The 21,102-nt window shown below is 50.0% G+C and overlaps 2 protein-coding genes across 5 annotated transcripts in view; one reads left to right on the top strand and one right to left on the bottom strand.

Annotated features, from left to right (window-relative positions):
* RUSC2 (RUN and SH3 domain containing 2) overlaps positions 1-14,740 on the top strand; it is a 23,196-nt gene extending 8,456 nt beyond the window's left edge. The window contains exons 2-13 of one of the 4 annotated variants that reach the window (XM_023744009.1): positions 2,064-2,212; positions 2,477-4,154; positions 8,670-9,296; positions 9,534-9,719; positions 9,869-10,009; positions 11,161-11,237; positions 11,426-11,600; positions 11,690-11,795; positions 12,479-12,525; positions 12,916-13,732; positions 13,817-13,954; positions 14,036-14,740. In XM_023744009.1, the coding sequence (XP_023599777.1) occupies positions 2,132-2,212; positions 2,477-4,154; positions 8,670-9,296; positions 9,534-9,719; positions 9,869-10,009; positions 11,161-11,237; positions 11,426-11,600; positions 11,690-11,795; positions 12,479-12,525; positions 12,916-13,732; positions 13,817-13,954; positions 14,036-14,237 (4,275 nt within the window). In that variant the 5' untranslated portion in view covers positions 2,064-2,131 and the 3' untranslated portion in view covers positions 14,238-14,740. Of the gene's footprint in view, positions 1-2,063; positions 4,155-8,668; positions 9,297-9,533; positions 9,720-9,868; positions 10,010-11,160; positions 11,238-11,425; positions 11,601-11,689; positions 11,796-12,478; positions 12,526-12,915; positions 13,733-13,816; positions 13,955-14,035 lie in introns of those variants that run through there. The other 3 variants (XM_006102717.3, XM_023744011.1, XM_023744010.1) reach the window with 3 other exon arrangements.
* FAM166B (family with sequence similarity 166 member B) lies at positions 14,675-16,281 on the bottom strand. Its single transcript, XM_023744012.1, has 5 exons — positions 16,008-16,281; positions 15,702-15,919; positions 15,471-15,522; positions 15,201-15,398; positions 14,675-14,935 (listed from the first exon to the last, which is right to left on the bottom strand). The coding sequence occupies exons 1-5, from the start codon at positions 16,195-16,197 to the stop codon at positions 14,847-14,849; spliced, it is 747 nt and encodes a 248-aa protein (XP_023599780.1). The 5' UTR covers positions 16,198-16,281; the 3' UTR covers positions 14,675-14,846.
* Positions 16,282-21,102: the final 4,821 nt, after the last annotated feature.

Genomic DNA, 21,102 nt, shown 5'->3' with positions numbered 1-21,102 from the left:
CATTTGAATTTTTTAAAATATAATATTTTATGATTTTTACAGAGAGGAGGAGAGGATAGAGAGTAGAACATCGATGAGAGAGAAGCATCGATCAGCTGCCTCCTGCACATCCCCACTGGGGGTGTGCCTGCAAACAAAGGTACATGCCCTTGACTGGAATCGAACCTGGGACCCTTCAGTCCCAGGCCGACGCTCTATCCAGTGAGCCAAACCAGCCAGGCCCATTTGAATTTTTTATCTCATGTATTACCTGTTCATGTTTTTGAGCATGAACTTGCTTAACTCTTTATTGTACTTTACATGAAGAGCTGTGATCCTATAATCTAAATGAGTTAAATTTTTAAGAATTGGTAGTATTAAGAGTTTAACTAAATGAGTCTAAATCAGCCGTGGGCAAACTACGGCCCGCGGGCCGGATCCAGCCCGTTTGAAATGAATAAAACTAAAAACAAAAAAAGACCGTACCCTTTTATGTAATGATGTTTACTTTGAATTTATATTAGTTCACACAAACACTCCATCCATGCTTTTGTTCCGGCCATCCGGTCCAGTTTAAGAACCCATTGTGGCCCTCGAGTCAAAAAGTTTGCCCACCCCTGGTCTAAATGATGGGAGATTTAGACTCATGGTGGATGAAAGGAAAATGACAGGAATAAAAAGGGAAGGAAGAGAAAAATGAATGAATGAATGAATGAATGAATGAATGAATGAATGAATGAGGAGACATTGGATATGAGGAGTCAGAGCAAGTAAAGACTGTTAGGATCTGAACTTGGTAGCATGGGAGACCAGAACTCGCCTAGTCTGGCCAGGAGACCAGAGAAGCTCAAAAGGGGCTCTGTGTACTTGGAAACCTTGAAAAAGAGAGAACCTTAGCCTATCAGAGGTAAAACTGGGGAGAGAAGATTTTCTAAAGGACCCTCATAATGAAAGTTCTAGGCTAAAACTGAGCAGAATTTGGATACTTCAGAAGATCTATATCCTGCGCTAGACAAATATTAAGAATGTATTATGCCTCTTATGTTTGCCAGGCCTATGTGATGTGCTAGAGTGCTAGAAAGGAGGTAAAAATAGACCCCGCCTCCATGGAGAAGGAAGAAGTTGGCATCAGCCATACTTGCAGTCACTCTAATGCCCACCTTGGCCTCTGCATTCAAGAAGCGTCAATACAGTAGTAGGGAGAGTGAGGATCTTAGCCCACAGCCATCAGAGAGGGGCAAGTATTCTGGGGTTTAGAAGAGGAGAAAAGGAGTCTAAGATGACATAGGGGTCAAATGACAGAGTATACCTAAAAATATTTTTCTTGCAAAATTGTAATTTATTGCTATTAGGACATGATTTAGAATTTGTGATTTCCTCCTCATCTGTAAACTTCTGTGCTGTAGCTGTGTCTAAGGCATCTCTGTATCCCCTTAGTACTTAGCACCATATCGGACATCCTAGTGGTGTTTTCTTAGTTACTTTACTATTCATACTTTTTATTTTTACTGAGGATTAGTCCTTGTTTACAGCTAAGAATGAGGTCCTCGATAAGAAGAAAATGCTGTCCCTGAGATCCCCAGATCTTCATATGTGGCGTTAAAAGGGGCCTAGCTCGACCTAACCGGTTTGGCTCAGTGGATAGAGCATCGGTCTGCGGACTCAAGGGTCACAGGTTCACTTCCGGTCAAGGGCATGTACCTTGGTTGTGGGCACATACCCAATAGGGAATGTGCAGGAAGCAGCTGATCAATGTTTCTCTCTCATCGATGTTTCTAACTCTCTATCCCTTTCCCTTTCTCTCTGTAAAAAATTAATAACATATATTTAAAAGGGGGGGGGCTGGCTCACAGTAGACACCTGGCAAATTAAAATGAAGGGGGACCTCAAGGGCTGGACCTGTATGATGCAGAAAGTGTGTTGGGATACCCCTTGTCCTATTGGGCTGTGTTATCAAGCTCCATCTTGACTCTGAGTCTTTCTCCCCTTGGGCTTTTCTTCACCTGAAAATCATATGAGGAAGGGCATGTCTCAGACTTCCAGGGAAGTGACATTAGCTTCCCTTTCTTTCCCTCTCTCTCCAGGTGCCAAGCTCTCCTGATGAAATGCGTTCTGCCCCATCGGGCTCCGGGGGCAGTGTCTGGTGCTGTTGATGCCCTTGTTCGAACTTTCCAGAATGGATAGTCCCCCAAAGCTTACTGGAGAGACCCTCATCGTCCACCACATCCCCCTGGTACACTGTCAAGTCCCAGACAGGCAGTGCTGTGGGGGGGCAAGTGGAGGTAGTGGGAGCACAAGACCCAATCCCTTCTGCCCACCTGAGCTGGGCATAACCCAACCTGAACAAGACCTAGGACAAGCTGACTCCCTGCTATACAACAGTCTGCACTCTGCTCCAGGGGGATCTGCACGGTCTGCAGACAGCAGCACCAAGAGTCGGGGTCGGGATGGAAGAGGCCCTGGGGCCTCTAAGCGACATAATCCCTTCTTGCTGCAGGGGAGTGTGGCTGAGCCAGGACTCGGTGACCTATATGATGACAGCATTGGTGACAGTGCCACCCAGCAGTCCTTCCACCTGCATGGAGCCGGCCAGCCCGCCTTCCATCTCTCCTCTTTCCAGCTGCCACCACCTGGCCCCAGAGCCGGCAGGCCATGGGGGGCAACACAGAGTCGGGCCGGAGTGGTGGAGGGGCAGGAACAGGAGCCGGTGACAACCCTGGATCCCCAGCAGTGCAGCAGGAACCACTGCTGCCAGCCAGAGCTGGAAACAGAGACCATGGAGCTGGATGAGTGTGGGGGACCTGGTGGGAGTGGCAGCGGAGGTGGAGCCAGTGATACCTCTGGCTTTTCCTTTGACCAGGAGTGGAAGCTCAGTTCAGATGAATCCCCAAGGAACCCTGGATGCTCGGGCTCAGGGCCCCAGCACTGCCGCTGCAGTAGCACATCCAGTCAGTCTGAGGCGGCTGACCAGTCCATGGGCTATGTGAGTGACTCCTCCTGCAACAGCTCCGATGGTGTACTGGTCACCTTCAGCACCCTCTACAACAAGACGCATGGCAACTCCCATGCCAATCTCAACTCTGCCCCACAATCTTGCAGCGACTCTTCCTTCTGCAGCCACTCAGACCCTGGCGCCTTCTACCTGGACCTGCAACCCTCCCCAGCTGAGTCTAAGATGTCTTATGAGTCCCATCACCCTGATAGTGGAGAAAGGGAGGGAAGCTATGGTTGTCCTCATGCCTCCTCTCCTGAGCTCGATGCCAACTGCAACTCCTACCGCCCACACTGTGAGCCCTGCCCAGCTGTGGCTGACCTCACAGCCTGCTTCCAGAGCCAGGCCCGTCTTGTTGTGGCCACACAGAATTACTATAAACTTGTCACCTGCGATCTGTCCTCCCAATCATCCCCAAGCCCTGCTGGCTCTTCCATCACCAGTTGCTCGGAGGAACACACCAAGATAAGTCCTGTACCCAGCTCTGCCCCAGACCCTGGCCCTAACCAGCCCTCTGAGTATTATCTATTCCAGAAGCCAGAAGCCCAACCAGAGGAACAAGTGAGGCCCATGGAAGCCGAAGCTCCTACGGGCCCCACTGTGATTGAGGGGCAAGTATACACTAATACTTCACCCCCCAACCTTGGCACTGGACGTCAGCGCTCTCGAAGCTATGATCGCAGCCTGGAGCGCAGCCCTCCTGTCCGCCTGGGCTCGCTGGAACGCATGTTGAGTTGCCCAGTGCGCCTGAGTGAGGGCCCCACAGCTCTGGCCGGGTCCAGCTCCCCACCTAAGCGGGTCACCTCCTTTGCTGAGCTCGCCAAAGGCCGGAAGAAAGCTGCAGGCTCTGGCTCCCCCCCACTTCGAGTGAGCGTTGGAGACTCCTCCCAGGATTTCTCACCCATTCAAGAAGCCCAACAAGATAGGGCGGGCTCGCTGGATGAGGGTACTCACTGTAGCCATAGTCTACCACCTATGCCCATGGGGCCAGGCATGGACTTAGTTGGCTCAGAGCCCTGGTCCACCCAGGTCTATCAGGGCCCCCAGTCCAGTGAGATGTCACCTGCTGTCCTCAGAGCTTCTGGGCAAGGCTCCCTGATGCAGCTGATGGATCCAGGCTCTGCTCTCCCAGGGAGCCCAGCCAACAGCCATACCCAGAGGGATGCAAGAGCTAGAGCTGACGGTAAGGAACCTAAAGGCTGGAGATTACCCGGATAAATGCCAGGCCTCCTCAGTGATAGGGCCCTGTCAACCACCCCATCCATATCACTGGCGGTTCCTCAGCCTAGACCAAGCATCTTTCCAGTCCAGGGGAGAAGTTGTAAAGGGGAGAAGGAGGTTAGAGGATAAAAAATACACTGAAGAGATAAAATCAACAGAACTTAGAGGATGATTGGGAAAGGAAGCACTCAGAAGATTGTGATTCTAAGCCTGGATAACTGGAAAGATGATACGTGATTAGGGACTGCAAACAGAATTAGATTTACTGGAACAGGGATGAGGCATGAGTTCAGTTTGGGACATATAGGAATTTGCAGTCCTTAAGGGTTATGTCTAAAAGCTGAGGATATGTCCAACAGGCAAACCACACTGGGTGTCAGCGAAGCTCATTCTTTGATCAGTCATTGTAGCCACTCTTCAAAGAGCCTGAGAGCTGACACTTGGCCTTTCGGTCTCCTAGTCCGGCTATTTCCTATTTATCTTATAATATTTAGGTGGTGATTTTATAAAGACTCCATGTTAAGTGGGTGCTGGTGATAGAGAGATGAGAGGGACAATTTCTGTCCTCAAGGAATTCCAACCCAGGATGGAAACAGGAAAGTAAAATGCAGAGATGGCGGTGTACAGGACATCTAAATCAGAATGAAATGCCAGAGAAGGACTGCTAACACAGTTTACATTCAAGCACAGTCTAGAAAGACATTTAGGAATTAGTTTGTGCAGACTTTAAGAAGAACATTCTAGGTCATAGAATAGTCTGTACAAAACCACAGAGGCACAGAATAACTTGATGCTTTCTAGAAACTACAAATAACTGGGGCTGCCCTAGTGGAATGTGATGGAACCACTGAAGGATTTCAGTCAGGAAAGTGGCTTGCTTGTTTGTTTGTTTGTTTGTTTATTACAGTTTAGCCTGTTTTGATTTGCATATTAGAAAGTTCACTGGTTGATTGGGTGAAAGGTAGATTTGGAACCAACCTTGGAGGACAGGAGATCACCATGATGGGAAAGTCATTGGAATAAAAGTGGTAGTTGAAGCTATGAGTGGATGAGAGCATCCAGGAAGAATGTGTGAAGCTATAAAGGGAACAGGGACAGAGCCCTGGGGATACCATGATTTAAGGATGAGCAGAGCAACCCTCAGAGGAAACTAAGAAGAATTAGGCAGGAAAATATAAGGAAACCCAGGAGAGAGCAAAGTCACAGAACCAAAGGAGGAGAAAGTTTCAAAAAGAGTTAGGTTCAAGTGAGTTTTGAAGAGAAATCACTAAGAGTAAGGCTGATAATCCTAAAGGCAATATTCGGGAGCAGTGAGGTGGAAGCCAGATCTCAGCGGGAATGGAAGGAAAGGGAAAAGGCAGGTAAAGGTGAATTTCCTGTGCTGCAGCCTTAGCTTGGGTGTGGTGGCTTATCAAAGGAAAGGGGTTAGAAAACCATAAATAGTATTATCTCTGCCTTTATGGAGACACAGTCCAGCAGAAGATTTCACACCTAAACATACACAAAGGAGCTGCCCTTGGGAGAGGGGATAGAAGGGGAGGGAAGATGCAGGTCAGAAATAGAGGGATTAGCCAGTCCTTTGAAACCCACTCCCTTCTTAGACTGCAGTATCTGGTGGGTGGGTGTAGGCACAGGGGATCCTGTGGCTGGCATTCTGAGGGCAAGAATAATCCTGGTCAGAGATGGGAGGAGAGGCATTGGAAGTTTTTTCTATCAGATGACTTTGTATCAAGATGGTGTGCTGTTCCAGAAGTCTCCAGTGACCTACCACAGGGCTCTTCTCTTGATTCTGTAAATAAAAATAAAAATAAAAAATTAGTGACAATTCAATGAATTCATAAATGACAAAAGAAGCTGAGATCTCTTTGAGATCCTGAGCAGCAAAATCAAGATTCAGAAGGATCTTACCAAATCTGGAAAGAACTGATAAAGCAGGGACCCGCGTGAAGTTTGATGTGTGAGTTATACTTGAGTTATTTGGGATATTTAATTGATTGCAAACTCAGAATGAATCAGCAGTTTTGAAGGGTTTTCAGAAGTTACGACGACTGGATTTATTCATAGGCTGCAGAGGGGGTTGCTGGTCCCCCGCTCCTCTGAACCAGCTAGTGCTCACCTGGGAGTTCCGGGCCCTCCGTTTTAAGAAGAAATTGAGACTGTGGGGCCGTGGCACCTACAGAAGAGCAGACTCGGGTGAATGTGGTCTGTCTCTGTCTCCAATTTTCTTAAGGGTTATCACATAGAAAAGTGAGAAAACTTATTCCCTGAGGGTAGAACTGAGACCCACTCCTCACAATAATCCCCCTTTTCCTTCCCTCATCGTATTCCTCTGCCTCAAACTTGGTCCTGGGAACTTAGCAGGGAGGATGCCTAAAAGAGTAGGATTAAATAGTCTAATTAAAACCTTCTTTATAGAGGAGGTATGTAATACAGCTAGGGTTGAGAGGACCTAATCTGATAGCCAAGGTCAGCTCAGCCTTGAAATTTGATATTGACATAAGTGGAAAGGAAGAAGACATTCCCAGCAGGAAAGGCAGCATGCTTAAACATGGACCTGGGGTGGGAGGAGTAGTGTCTATGAGGATGGCAGGTGTGGGAGTTTGAGCGGGAGAAGCCTAATCTGTGACCAGTGTGGGCACCTACCTGGCTGAGAAGGTTCCACTTTATTCTGCGGGCAGTTGTGGCCACAGGGGATAAAATGAAATTGGTACTTTAGGAAGCAAGCTGATAAGATTTGGGATGCAGTGAGGCTAGCCGTAACCAAAGGTTCAGTGGGGATTCACTCCTTTAATAAATCTTTATTCATTACCTACGATGTACCAGGCTGTGTTCTAGGCACTGGGGTACAGCAATGAACAGCTTTTAAAAACCTGCTTTTCTGGAGCCCTTACACGAAGTAATAGACAATAAACAAATAAGGTCATTTCTGGTGGTGAAAAAATGCTGAAAAGAAAATGCAACGGTAATGAGAGTGACTGTCCAGAGGGGCTGCGGTGGTTGAGGTCTTGCTGAGGAGGTGGTGTGTGAGCTGATGCATGAATGATGAGAAAATTTCAGGCAGGAAGAAGAGCAGGTGCAAAAGGCTCAGAGATGTTAATAAACTTGGCATGTTAAGGGCCGATGGAAGTAGTGAGCAGGGGAGAATGACAAAGGTTGCTCTCTGGGCACTGACTGGGGATGACAGGAGAGTATCGTTTGAAAGTGTCCCCTGGGGGTGATTCGGAAACACCTCCCTAGTGGGGTTGTGGTCACCATCCCCTGAAGACTCACCGAAGTAAATTAATGGGAAAAGATGAGGGATAGGCAAGCCTAGCCTGATACCATTGCATGTGCAGTGCAGTGTGGTAAAGAGAACATCAGCCCCAAAGTCAGACTGGCTTGGGCAGAATTCGAGCCCCGCCCACTTCCTAGTTGTGTGACAAATGACTTAATCTCTGAGTTTCCAATATCCTGATCTGTCAAGTGAGGATGTAATTTCTGCCTCACAGAGTTGCTGAGCCACAGAGCTGTCCTGGTGAGCCACACCCAGGGGTTCAGGCCGTGTGGCTGCTTATAGCACCCCCTTGTGTTCGTTCAGATGTTTACAGCATGCGCAGTGTTTCATTAGAAGCACCGCCCATGCACAAAGTGCCTGGAGTTTTGGGTTTAGTCCTGAGCCCCGTGTTTTGAGGGACATTGACCTGAAGATTGGCTGGAAGAACAGGAGAGGACCACCCTTGGGGAATACATGGATGTGTAGAGGGAGCAGATACGGACTCTGCGGCTCCAGTGCCAGGATCATGAAAGAGTAGGAGCGAGGTGAGGAGGGGTGACAGGAGGCTGATTCTGGCTGCAAGTAAAGAAGTATTTTATTATGGTCAGATTTGCTCAAGAATAAAATGTGCCTACTTGGATGGAGATAAGGGAATTTGAGTGAAAGTTTGAGGTAAATAACATCTTGACCCTGGAAATCTGACTCTGACTCCAAGTCTTTGGGCCTTAGAAACAAAGAACACAGTAGTTCTGCCACTGACAGAGATGCAGGTCATCAGGAGAACGGTGATGGATGAAGTGTTCTCAAATAGCCAATTTTAAATGAAAGCAAAACCCTAAAGCAGAACGATCGAGGGGTCATAGGAAGGTGGGTTCGGGCGTATGAATGTCCGAACTTGAATAATACAGGGGAGAAGTGTAAAGTGAGATATAAGAATTGAGCCTTCAGATATACCACCTTCGAAGTCAAGAAAATCAAGAGTTAATGAACAGGCACGAATACAAGACAGTTCCTTTTCATATCCAGTAGGAAAAGCTTTACAAAAGAAGCGGGGACCGTGTCATAGTCCACAGTCTTGGATCACCCGACCCCACTCAATTCCTACAACCCAGGTCTTGCCCACCTCTTTCCCCTTCCCCAGGGAGCATCATCTGCTTCTGTGCTTCCTCTCCTGTGGGTTCAGTGTCTGTCCATCTGATTCCTTCTCCGTCCATGTTGCCACAGGGGGTGGTGCTGAGAGCCGACCGGTCCTCCGCTACAGCAAGGAGCAGAGGCCAACCACGCTGCCCATCCAGCCCTTCGTGTTCCAGCACCATTTCCCCAAGCAGCTGGCCAAGGCCCGGGCCCTCCACAGCCTTTCCCAGCTCTACAGCCTGTCGGGCTGCAGCCGAGCACAGCAGCCTGCCCCCCTGGCTCCCCCCACGGCTCAAGTCCCCGCCTCAGATCCTTCCGGGGAGCCACAGGCATCCACCAACAGAGGTGCCAGGAAAGCTGGGCCTGAGCCAGAAACCTCACGACCATCACCCCTGGGCAGCTACTCCCCTATCCGGAGCGCTGGCCCCTTTGGGCTCAGCACCGACTCGTCTGCCTCCGCTTCGTGCTCCCCTCCCCCAGAGCAGGCCACAGCCACAGAAAGCTCACCCCCATGGAGCCTCTCCTGTCCTGCTGTCCAGCCTGCCACCTCCCAGCAGCCCCAGAAGGAGGATCAGAAGATACTGACCTTGGCTGAGTACCGACTCCATGGGACAGGAAGCCTGCCTCCTCTGGGCTCCTGGAGATCTAGCCTCAGTCGAGCAGAGAGCCTGGCCCGGGGAGGTGGTGAAGGCTGCATGGCCTCCAGGCCCAATAACGGTATGAGCTTCACAGCCTGCCCCCAAACACGTTGACACCACCACCCTCTTTGAATAGTTTCTTATACTCCAGCCTGGGATCAGAGGTTAAAATATTTGCATCTCCTTCCCCAGCATCTGTAGATAATATGTACTCACTCCTAACCCTCGCGTTGTACACGGGCCCGCTGGGTGGGTATGAAATGCTGTCTCCTGCTCATTCTTTCCTGTCTCTTCTGCTAATCTGTTCTGCTTCCAGCCAACCACCTATCCCCTCAAGCGCTCAAGTGGCGGGAATACAGGAGGAAGAACCCACTAGGGCCACCTGGTTTGTCAGGGAGCCTAGACCGAAGGCCACAGGAAGCTCGGCTCACCCGAAGGAACCCCATCTTTGAATTCCCTGGCTCCCTCAGTGCTGCTGGCCACCTGAACTGCCGGCTGAATGGTGTGTGGGCAGGTCCCCAGGACACCAGGGCAGGCTCTGCCGTAGCTGGGAAGGGCTGGAGAAGGGGTCAGTCTCGGGGTATAAGGCACAGAACTGAGCTGCGACGCTTGGAAGGAGAGTTCGTGGGACTGATTTTTCTCTTCTTCCAGGTCCAATGGTGAAGCCGCTATCACTGACCTGCCCTGACTTCCAGGATCCCTTTTCCTTGACTGAGAAGCCTCCTGCCGAGTTTTGTCTGTCCCCAGACGGCAACTCAGAAGCCATTTCCATTGACCTGCTTCAGAAAAAAGGTGGATGCTCCCCCAGCTCAGGCCAGGAGTTCTGTTGTCACTACCTGTCCGTGCCTATTGCCCTGCTGCCTGGCCCTCCAGAATATTCCCCTGCCTTAGAATTCCAGGTGCCAGGAAGGAATTAGAGAGCACAGGCATTGGGGCGAGAAGTCACGTACCATGTGCCCTGAGTGTGTACACGTGAGGAAGGGTCATTGATCAGGTGCTTTGGAGTCAGGCTCCAGTCTCTTCTCTCCGGGAGCTTAGTGAGGGAGACGCATGTCATAAATAAATGTCCCTGTGCTCTAATGGGGGGAATTCAGTTACCACAGGGCCTAGAGGTCAGGGTAAACATGATGGTAACATCTAGTCAGACACGGACTGACAAGGAATCAAGCTATTTAGCAAATAAGAGACCATAAGAGAGCAGTTTCAGTGTGATGACGGAGAGAAAAAATTGAGGGGCTGAAGGGGAAGGAGCTTATTACTTAAAGGGGAGAAAGATGAAGCTAAAGTCCCTTTCAGAGGCAGAGTGGGAGATTCAGAGCTTAGGGAGAGGGAAGAACCTTGGGCAAGAAGGGGAGCAGCCACCTTCCTCCAAAAGATGGAGAGAGAGAGAGGGGCAGCAGCGGGGAGGAGAGAAATAATATAGTTACGTCTTTTGGATGGAGAGGAACGTTGAAGGAACTCGTGACCAGTGGCCTCTGCTCTGTGTGAAGTAGAACCAAGGGCTTGAGAAGAGGGGTAAAGATTTGGCATGGCAACTTGGGAGCACAGCTGAGGGTGCCACAAGGCACACCACAGAGAAGTGCCCTTGTCGCTCACCGGTGTGAGTGGCCCTGGACTTTACCCAGCAGTCAGTAGCCTGGTGTCTCAGAGTGGAGAAGACAGATAGATTGACCCAGGATTGGAGTAAGATGGCAAGGAAGTTAGGGCTTTGAGGGTCTCAATAATGTAATCATTGGAGTGGGTCCCAGTCGGGGCGTGAAAACAGGAGGGGCTGGAGAACTGGGGAAAACAGGAGGTGGCCTGGGCCTGGTACCTTGATGAGACCATGTGCAGGGACAGAGAGAGAGTGTATGGAAGCTCATCCTCCTCCCACAGAGGGTTCAGTCCAGCTGAGTTGCTCAGGGACTTTTCGGGGAGCCGTTACATCAAATCCTCGCTTGCAGGGCTGGTGAAAGCTGTTAACACTGCAGTGGACCTCATCGTGGCCCATTTTGGCACAAGCCGGGATCCTGGGGTGAAGGTAGGCAAGAAACTGTGGAGAGCTGAGCTCTTCCTGCTGACCCTCACCTTCCCTGTGCTGCCACCTAGAACCCAGAGTTGATACTTAGGAATGGGGATCACAAAGAAGCACCATAAGGGCTAAGAAGGTCCGAGAGGACCAGGGTTGAACTTGCAGTGATCCCCTGTACTTCCCTGCTGCCTCCACAGGCAAAGCTGGGGAACAGCTCTGTTAGCCCCAATGTAGGCCACCTGGTCCTGAAGTACTTGTGCCCCGCGGTCCGGGCTGTGCTGGAGGATGGGCTCAAGGCCTTTGTGCTGGATGTCATCATCGGGCAACGTAAGAACATGCCGTGGAGTGTGGTTGAGGCTTCTACACAACTAGGTAAGTGCTGTGTGCAAGATGGGGACCCCAGGGTGAATTTAGGGTTCCAGAGATTGGGCATGTGACCTGCAACTCTGGCTTCCTCCCAGGCCCATCCACCAAGGTCCTGCACGGCCTCTACAACAAGGTCAGCCAGTTCCCCGAGCTCACCAGTCACACCATGCGCTTCGACGCCTTCGTCCTCGGCCTGCTCAAGTGAGTGTGGTGGCGCAGCGAGATCTGCAGCCACCAGCCCTCCCCCGGGTCGAGGCTCCCTACCTGAGACAGAAAGGGGGAGCTGTGGGACCTGCTGCCAGAGCGCAGGCTCACTTCCCTCCACCTAGCTACAGCCTCTCAGTAGATCAGTGGTTTCCCACCACACCCACGATCCTCCGGCACTGACACCACCATGGTCTTCCGCTTTTACAAATCCACAGTCTGGCTTCTTGGGAAATTAATCTGGTTCTGTTTCTCTGGATATTGTAAACCCTGATCCTCTCAATGCCAGCACTGCTTCCAAATCCTGCTTGACCCTAAGTCCACCTTGGGATCCATGTCATAGTATTCTTTCTCAAGCATGGGCCCGGGTCATCCCCTTCGGCTCTGTACTCAACTCAGGAGCTGCCCTGACTTCCTGGGTCTTGTGCAAAGTGACTCCATTCTAGGAGGAAGTGACTGGTTTGTGAAACACATGTTCACCCCCCCGCCCCCCGCCCCACATCTTCACTGACTTTTCAGAACTATATGACATAAAATGAACCAGGTAGCATCCCTGCCATAGAAGAGAGATGTTCACCTATAGTCTGCCCTGTGTCTGACCCCTGTGTCTGTCTCCTTTGCACCTTATGATCTGGCGATGCCCACATAAGACTCAACTCTCTTCACCTATCTCCCTACAGCATCCGGTCCCTGGAGTTCTGGTTTAATCACCTCTATAACCACGAAGGTAATGCCCAGAACCCTGCCCTGTCTTGCAAACTCATCATAGGCCAGGCCTCACAGGCTCCAGAGCGAGGCACAGCTGTCTTTTCAGATGCTAGAGGTGGAGAGGGGAACCATGCAACGCTTGGGCTTCTACCAGAGTCCTTCCCCAGCTTCTGCTGTGGTAGAGCCTGGCCGTCAGCGGGACACTCAGGCCGCCTGAACTCGCGGCTGCCACTTAAGGTGCAGCTAATGCACCAACACTTCAGGAATCGCCTCCACTTAGTGCCTCTAAATAGCACATTACAGCCTGTGCAGCACGAAGCAGTGGCTCTGCCCAGGTTGCCTTTCAAAGGCCACCCCAGGCCAGGCTCTGCCTTCCTGTGTGGCTCAGTCCCTCTCTCTCTCTCCCTAGATATCATCCAGACCCACTACCAGCCATGGGGCTTCCTGAGTGCAGCGCATACCGTGTGCCCTGGCCTCTTTGAGGAGCTGCTGCTGCTGCTACAGCCCCTGGCCCTGCTGCCCTTCAGCCTGGACTTGCTGTTCCAGCACCGGCTGCTGCAAAGTGGGCAGCAGCAGCGGCAGCACAAGGAACTGCTGCGCGTGTCCCAGGACCTGCTGCTGTCCGCCCACTCAACGCTGCAGTTGGCCCGGGCCCGGAGCCAGGAGGGCCCCGGAGACATGGACAGCGCAGCCCATGGGAAACGGGTGAAAGGTGTGGGTGCCCCAGAAGGGGGAGAAGATGAGGAAGAGGAGGAGACGGAAGAGGTGACAGAGGCAGCTGGGGGCTCGGAGCGTGGCAGGGCCCGAAGTGGGCAGTCTGGTTGGTGGTACCAGCTCATGCAGAGCTCCCAGGTCTACATTGACGGCTCCACTGAAGGTTCTAGGTTCCCCCGTGGTGGCAGCAATAGCTGCAGTGGCGGCAGCAGTGAGAAAAAGAAAGGGGCAGGAGGTGGGGGGCCACCCCCGCGAGAGGGAGTAGTAGAGGGAGCTGAGGCCTGCCCTGCCCCTGAGGAGACCCTTGGCCGGGACAGGGGCTGGCCCTTCTGGATGGGGAGCCCCCCTGATTCTGTGCTGGCTGAGCTGAGACACAGTCGGGAGAGAGAGGGGTCTGCTGCCCCCCCAGCAGAAAGTGAGGAAGGAGCCTCCGGACCGTCATCTGGGGGCATCAAGTGGGGACACCTCTTTGGATCACGAAAGGCTCAGCGAGAGATCCGGCCCACAAACAGGTGAGAGGCAGCCCGTGGTGTAGACAGAGGGAGTGGGGAGCCTGGTCTAAGCCAGGGCTCAAAGCCCTGACTGCTAACCCCTAGGCTGCCCTCGGACTGGCTGAGTCTGGACAAGTCCATGTTCCAACTCGTGGCGCAGACAGTGGGTGCCCGCCGGGAGCCAGAGCCCAAGGAGAGCCAGCAGGAGCCACACGCTCCAGCCCTGCCCTCCAAGCCTCCATGGTGAGCCCTGGGGCCTGAAGGACTAGGGACTGGGTTTGTTTTGGGTGGGGTTTCTCTGACCTCCATTTGTTGTTTCTCCAGCGAGGTGAAAGCACTGTGCCACCATCTGGCCACAGGCCCTGGACAGCTGAGCTTCCACAAAGGAGACGTCCTCCGAGTGCTGGGGCCAGCCGGAGGAGACTGGCTGCGCTGCAGCCGTGGCCCCGACACTGGCCTGGTGCCTCTGGCCTATGTGACCTTGACCCCAACTCCAAGTCCAACTCCTGGAAACAGCCAAAACTGAGGTCCTCTGCATGCTGGTTGGCCTCAGGGACCCTCATAACCATCAGACTCAGAGCCCGAGAGCGCCCCCCCAAGCCCCTCTGGCTTGGCTGTAGAGAGCAGACTGGGAGCTGGGGCCACGTATTCCTGTGCTCAGTATTAATTACCCACCCCCCCCCCCAACTGTCCCATGACCATGTCCAGACCACCCAGGAAAGGAGGGAAGGGACGCAGCACTGGGCTGCCAGGGTTTCCCCGGCCCGTCTGGGCCAGCCTTTCCATGGGTACCGACAAGCATGTCCCTGTGGATGGAGGTGACCAGAAGGCCCATCTGCAGGGCTCCCAGGCCAGGTGGTGAGGATGATGGGTGACAGTGAAGGGGCCAGATCCCTAAGCTCCCAGATGTAAATAGGCTGTGGCCAATGCCTGGTGGTCAGAGGAGGGAGGAGCAGCCCAGGCTTCTGTTTATGTATTTATTTATTTATTTATTACACCTATTAATAAAAAAGGTGCTTGGCCTCCAAACCATTCTCTTTGTGCCTCCCCCTACCCTCCAGCCCATCTCTCTCTCTCTTCCAAAAGCATGGCTGGGATACATGAAAAGGGAAGAAAGAACTTGAAGTCCAGGTACCTACGCCACGAGCTGCTTCTGGATGGTGCTGAGGCCCAGAGCATCGTGGGTGAGATGCCCATATGTGCGGCCAAACTGGAACTTATATCCTGTGTGGTCAAGAGAGTCTGTCACATGTAGTCAGTGGCACGGAAAAGCCATTTACTTCTCAGCCAGTTGCCTAGACCCTCCAAGCTGTCCTCCAAAATCTGGTCCTAATTCCCCACTGTGAGCTCCCTCAGTTCCTCAGTTTTCTTTCCAGCCCAATGATAAAGCTGAACTACATGCCCTGAGGTCCCCTCATATCTATTATTTCCAACTACCAAAACCACCTCCACCTACCTGTCTCTCACACACACACACACACACCCTCACCTGGCACATGGCCCCCATAGTTAGGCAAAAGACCCAGGTTCTGAGGGTAGGTCCTTGAAAGTGGGGGGAGATGTTTGAGATCCTTCTGGGGTTTGCCCTGTGAGCACATCTGTCCAAATTCCTGCAGCGCCTGGTTGGTGAGCACAGGAAAGCTGGAGCCGAAGAGGAAGCGGGCACGGGGCACATAGCCAGTGAAACCTGGGGAGGGGATTCTGGGTCAGGACCTCCTGGGGGCCTCCCACACCTTTAGTCATTACCCACCTCCCTCACCTGACATGAAGAACTTGTGAGGATCTCCGTCAGCCATGGAATAGGGGGAAGCCTTGTGAGGGAAGTTGACAGAAGAAAAATGGTGCTATCAAACTTAGCCCCCGTGCTCTGACACAAGGTCCCAGGGAGTGGAGCTGGCAGGCAAGCCCATGTCCCCAGCCTACACAGAGGTACGGCTCCCCACTCCCACCACACTGCACCCCCCCTCTCCCCCCCACTTCACAGCCTCACTTGTCCTGCCTCCTGCCCCAGCTCTGCCCGCTGCGCCTCCAGCTCTGGCTTCGGCTTTGGCTCTGATTCTTGGTCTTCCTCCACATCTTCTCCCTTGACCTGCTTTGACAGCTCCTGACTCCCTTGTTCCCCGTGCCACTGAGTAAAATCATTCAGAGCCTCAGCCCAGACCTGGCTGCAGTTCTTGGCAAAGATGAACCGTGCCTGGGGGATAAAACCTGGGTGGGCAGGGGGCAAAGAAGATCTCTGTTAGTGCTTGGGACACACATTCAGGGATGGGGCACCTGTTTATGTTTGTGTACATACCTGTGTACCCAGGGATCATGCTGGAACTGAGCCTTTTGTGCCCACGCCCGACAGGCAGGCTTCCACGAGGAACCTCGGGAGATCTTGGAGGCCGAATGGGAGGCAGAAGTATGCGATGGGCAGGGGGCCAGGCTATGCCAGGAGCTCCCCGGAGTAGCTGACCGGTCATCTGCCCATAGGTCTGGCCCATGCTGAACCGAAGCAGTGGGCAGTGTCCAGTGTACCTGTAGCACAGGACTCACCCACTCATCTCTAGATTCCCCCTGCCCACCCTCCCCAGAGACAGAAGCAGAGAGCTCTGAAGCCCTGATCTTTTCTGGACTCGGCTGGTTGTATATTTGGAGCAGGCATTTCCCTCTGCTGCTACCCTGTTACCATGGAAAAGACAACAAAGAGCTTTGTGGCCGGCCCAGCTACTATTGCTTACTTTTCATTTTCTGTCCAACACCATAGATATCCCAGCCCTGGGCCTGCTGTACAGGTGTGTCCACTTGGCCCCCAAGGTCTAGGTGCACAACTTCTATATCCCTAAACCCCCCTTCCTGGAAGCACGCAGGGCTGTGCTCTGGGTAGAAGTCTTACCCCCGGGATATAATGAGGATTCTGAGGGTTCAGCCCTGGTATGAAGGTGCTGGCCATAGCCATGGGAACACAGGCTCTCTCTTGTTTCCCTTTGAGCAGAGGCTCTGGGCTGTTTACCCTGTGTCCAGGGCTGTGGGGCGGAGCCAGAGGCAGGGGCGGGGCGAAGGGAGGAGAGAGGGGAGGGGGCGCTAGTGTGATGATGGCCCGGGGCCACAGCCAGCAGAACCTGAGAGCAGAGGCTCACAGGTCTCTACCCCAGAACAAGTGCAGTCCTGCCACATGGGGGCGGGGAAGAGGGGCAGTACAGCCTCGCCACTCCAGGACCCGAGGAAGGCCTGAGGTGGGAGGGCGACACTGTTAGAGGACCCTTCCTTCTTAAGCCCTCGTCTGAGCACCTGCCTGAGGAGACGTGGATTCCGCTCTTTGTGAGTCTTGACTAAAGGTGACGGAGTTCATTGGAAAGAGGGTCTCTGAGGGGAGCCCCGAGGGGAGGTGATGGGGGAAAGGAAACTAGAGACCTCTAGGCAGGGTGACATCGTTAATTTTCACTAGTATAACTTGACACTTACTGAATACCTACCATAATCTGGATCATCGCCCATTCAACAGATAGGCCTGCCACTCCCTGCTAGTCACACTTCACCGTGGCACCATGTGTACTATGTAGGAGTCAGAAAAGCTAAGCTTCACGTGACTTTGGGCAAGTCATTTACTATCTCTAAACCCCTCTATCACAAAATGCAGATACTATAGTCACCCTGCCACTGTTGTGAGGATCAAATTAATGTGTGCAAATGTTTTGTAACAAAGACCATGAAGCAATTGAATATAGGAGTCTCGAGTTCAGCGGACAGATTGGGTCGAGAGAGAAAAAGTGGTAGTCACGAGAATGTAAATAGTATTTAGAGCCCTGGAGTTATGGAATGACCTACCGTGTACGTGTGTAGAGAGAAGAGAAGAGGGCCAATGATGGAGCTGTGGATACACCACTGTTTAGAGATCAGGAAGATGAAGAAGAAACAGCAAAAGAGACCTAAGAAGACAATAAAACTAACTGAAGAAAGTAATTCAAGATATGATAATGGTATTATGGTTACATAGAAAATGATCTTAGCAGATAATGCTAATGAAGTGTCACAATGCCTGAAACTTATTTTCAAATGGTACAATAAAAAATTATATATGAGCCCTGGCCAGTGTGGCTCAGTTGGCTGGAGTGTCGATCCTGATGGAGGCATGTACAGTAGGCAACTGATCAATGTTTCTCTCTCTCTCTCTCTCTCTCTCTCTCTCTCTCTCTTTCTCTCTAAAAATCAGTAGAAACATGTTCTTGGGTGAGGATTTTTAAAAAGTATATGATATGATGCCCTATCATACCATACCACATGAGAAAGAAGAGAGAGAACAAACACAATAAAATATAAACAATTGTTGAGTCTAGGTGAGAGTGTACGGTACAGCTGTTCATTGTGCATTCCTTCAACTTTTTTGCATGTTTGAAATTTTTTATAAAAAGAGGTGGTGCAGGGGGCTGTTTTGAGAACAGGTAATTGACTATGTATTCATTTAACTGCTTTTCCTAAGGTCAAATAACCTACATCCCTAGTGCCCAGACTGTGTTCTCTAAATACCATTTCCAATTAAGAGGAACCATGAATCATTGGAAAAAAATCGCTGATACCAGCTCTAGTCTAGGAATGTACAAAATGAGCCTGGAAAATTGTATCATATCAAGGAACAAGAAACCTTAAAGGTCATAGCAAAAGGACTCTCAGGCGCCAACTTGAATAAGTTTCCACTGGCCAAATAGGTCAACTTAAGCATCAAAATGTTTAAAAACTGCCAATGATTGAGACACATCATATATGTGTTAAAGTATGAGTCATAATAGTACTAAAAAAAAATCACTGGTTCCTTTGGAAAATGCTAAGTAACCAACTCATTACTTTAAAAGCTGATAAAAGGGAAACAAATCAACATTTTTCTTGCTTTCCTATATGAAATGTAGCTCTAGGGAACAAACAGTTAATGTGTAAAAGTTTCTCTTTGTAGAGGTATTTATTCTGCCTAACAAAGAAGGAAGGCTCGAATGAAAATATTATGTTCTAAATCCTATATTAATGAACCTAGACCAGTGGTTCTCAATCAAGGACATTTAGCCCACTAAGGGAAATTTAACAATTGTCTAGAAGCATTTTTGGTTATCACAATTGGGGGAGTTGCTACTGGCATTCAGTGGGTAGAGGCCAGAGATGCTACTAAACATCCTACAATGCATAGAACAACTTCCTACGATAAAGAACTATCCAGCCCATAATGTCAACAGTGCCAAGTTTGAGCAATGCTAGTCTAGACAACAATCATCATTAATTACTAATATCACAAAAAGACCACCACTGTATGCCTCCTGGTAAATGCACTAAAACCACCTATGAATTAGTTTTACCAAAACAATCAAATCTAAATCTGATTAAGCCTCTAACTAACAATTTACCATAAATACAGAGCTGAGGAACATACTAAATTACGCCAGTAGAAGCTCAGCAAAATTCAGACTTTGAGAAACTTTACAGGATAAATTACCTGGTTTCTTTTTTTTTATTTTATTTTATTTTATTGATTTCTTACAGAGAAGAAGGGAGAGGGATAGAGAGTTAGAAACATTGATGAGAGAGAAACATCCATCAGCTGCCTCCTGCACGCCCCCCACTGGGGATGTGCCCGCAACCAGGGTACATGCCCTTGACCAGAATCGAACCCGGGACCCTTGAGTCCGCAGGCCAACGCTCTATCCACTGAGCCAAACCGGTTCGGCAGAAATTACCTGGTTTCTTAAAAAATAAATAATAAGGGGGGAAAGATGGAGAATAGACAAAGTTTTTTAAAAATTCAAGAGACATATTAGCTGCAAAGTATGGTCCTTACTCATATCTTGATTCACATAAACAATTTTTTAAAACTAAATATAGCTCTAGCTGGTTTGGCTCAGTGGAGAGTGTCGGCCTGCAGACTTAAGGGTCCCAGGTTCAATTCCAGTCAGGGGCACATGCCTGGGGTTTCAGGCTCGATCCCCAGTAGGGGATGTGCAGGAGGCAGCCGATCGATGATACTTATCATTGATGTTTCTATCTCTCTCTCGCCTCCTCTCCCTTCTTCTAACATCAATTAAAAAAATTAAATATAAAACAATGGAGGAAATGTGAATAACTAGATGCTTGATGACATTAAGAATTGTTCATTTTTTTCAGATGTGACAGTGGTACCATGATTTTGTTTTAAAGAAGAATCCTTATGTTTTAGAGAACATACTGATAAACATTGATAAAGTGATATAATGTCAGAAATATGCATCAAATAACTGGGGTGGGGGGGAGGACAGCAGGGGTATAAAAGAAACAAAATGGGCCAGGAGTTGATCATTGGAGAATCACTGGGATAAGAGGTACATGAAGTGGTACTTTCACTCCGACAGATCGCTGAGAGCTACAGCACGGCTGAGGCACGGGTCTCCAACAAAATGAACTTACTCTCCCGGGTAAATAAGGGCCCGTTGTTCTATTCTCTGCTTATGTTTGACATTTTCCATCATAAAAAGTTTGAAAAACAACAAAAGGATCTGCTAATAAGCTAATTCAAGAAACATTTAAAATTTATCTTAGCAGACCCCTCTGCACTATTTAATGTTCATTCTTCCATTTTCCCTAAACGCTCCATCCTTTGAGTCCATGGCACCGGACTCTCTAAATTCTCTTCCTGTCTTTTAGCTTGTTTCTTCTCAGTGTCCTTCATGGACTTCTCTTCCTCCACTGCCCTTTAATGCTGGTTTTCCCCAGGATTCTGCCAGCCTATTTCTCCTTCTTTACACCCTACGTGGATCCACCTTCATAGTTTACCATCACCCCTTTTTTTATGGAAATCATTTACCATCCTTTACTCAGCCTTTCCTCCTCCTGGATTTTTTATCCAGTTGATATCTCCCCATCATCTCAGCTAGAAATTTAAAAATTATCCTGGCTGATGCTCTTTCTCTCCCCAGGACCGACTTTGGATACTAATCAATCAGCCAATTTTCCCATAGGGCATGGATGTTTCCTCCTCCCCTTCCCTATCACCCCTGTCCTAGTTCAGTCCCTCATCGTCTCCTGAGTCCTTGTCAGAGCCTTCCTCCTAATCAGACTCCCTGCCTCCATGCAGCCACCACAGTAGCCTTCCTGAAACAGAAACCTGGCTCCTCTGTTTGGAATTACTATCATCAACCATAATAATTCTCAAACTTGGATAAAGGGTCAGATACGTGTCAAAGTAGCTATTATTTTCATATTTAAACGGAATGAGGCATAGTTCCCTAGTATTTATAGATAGCTTACTTTCTATATAAAGCATATTTTTAATTAAACTGTTGGAGATGCTAATTTTAATTTCTTTGTGATGAATGAGTGTGTGTGGTTGAGACCTATTTGTTTCTTGAATCTTGGATGTCATGTATACAGTCCAGCCCCGATTTCCTCAGAGT

This window comes from Myotis lucifugus, unplaced genomic scaffold (assembly GCF_000147115.1).
Source record: "Myotis lucifugus unplaced genomic scaffold, Myoluc2.0 scaffold_424, whole genome shotgun sequence".
NCBI classification, from domain to species: domain Eukaryota; kingdom Metazoa; phylum Chordata; class Mammalia; order Chiroptera; family Vespertilionidae; genus Myotis; species Myotis lucifugus.
Note: the sequence above shows the minus strand (reverse complement) of the source record. Positions and strands in the feature narration are given on the sequence as shown.

Bases quoted from the DNA above. Each gene is read 5' to 3' on its own strand.
- FAM166B (XM_023744012.1), bottom strand. From the start codon at position 16,197: ATGGGCCAGACCTATGGGCAGATGACCGGTCAGCTACTCCGGGGAGCT. The intron at 15,399-15,470 runs GTGAGGGAGGTG...TCCCCTCCCCAG, and splicing joins TCACAAGTTCTTCATGTCAG to GTTTCACTGGCTATGTGCCC. The intron at 14,936-15,200 runs GTGAGGGTGTGT...TTGACCACACAG, and splicing joins CTATGGGGGCCATGTGCCAG to GATATAAGTTCCAGTTTGGC.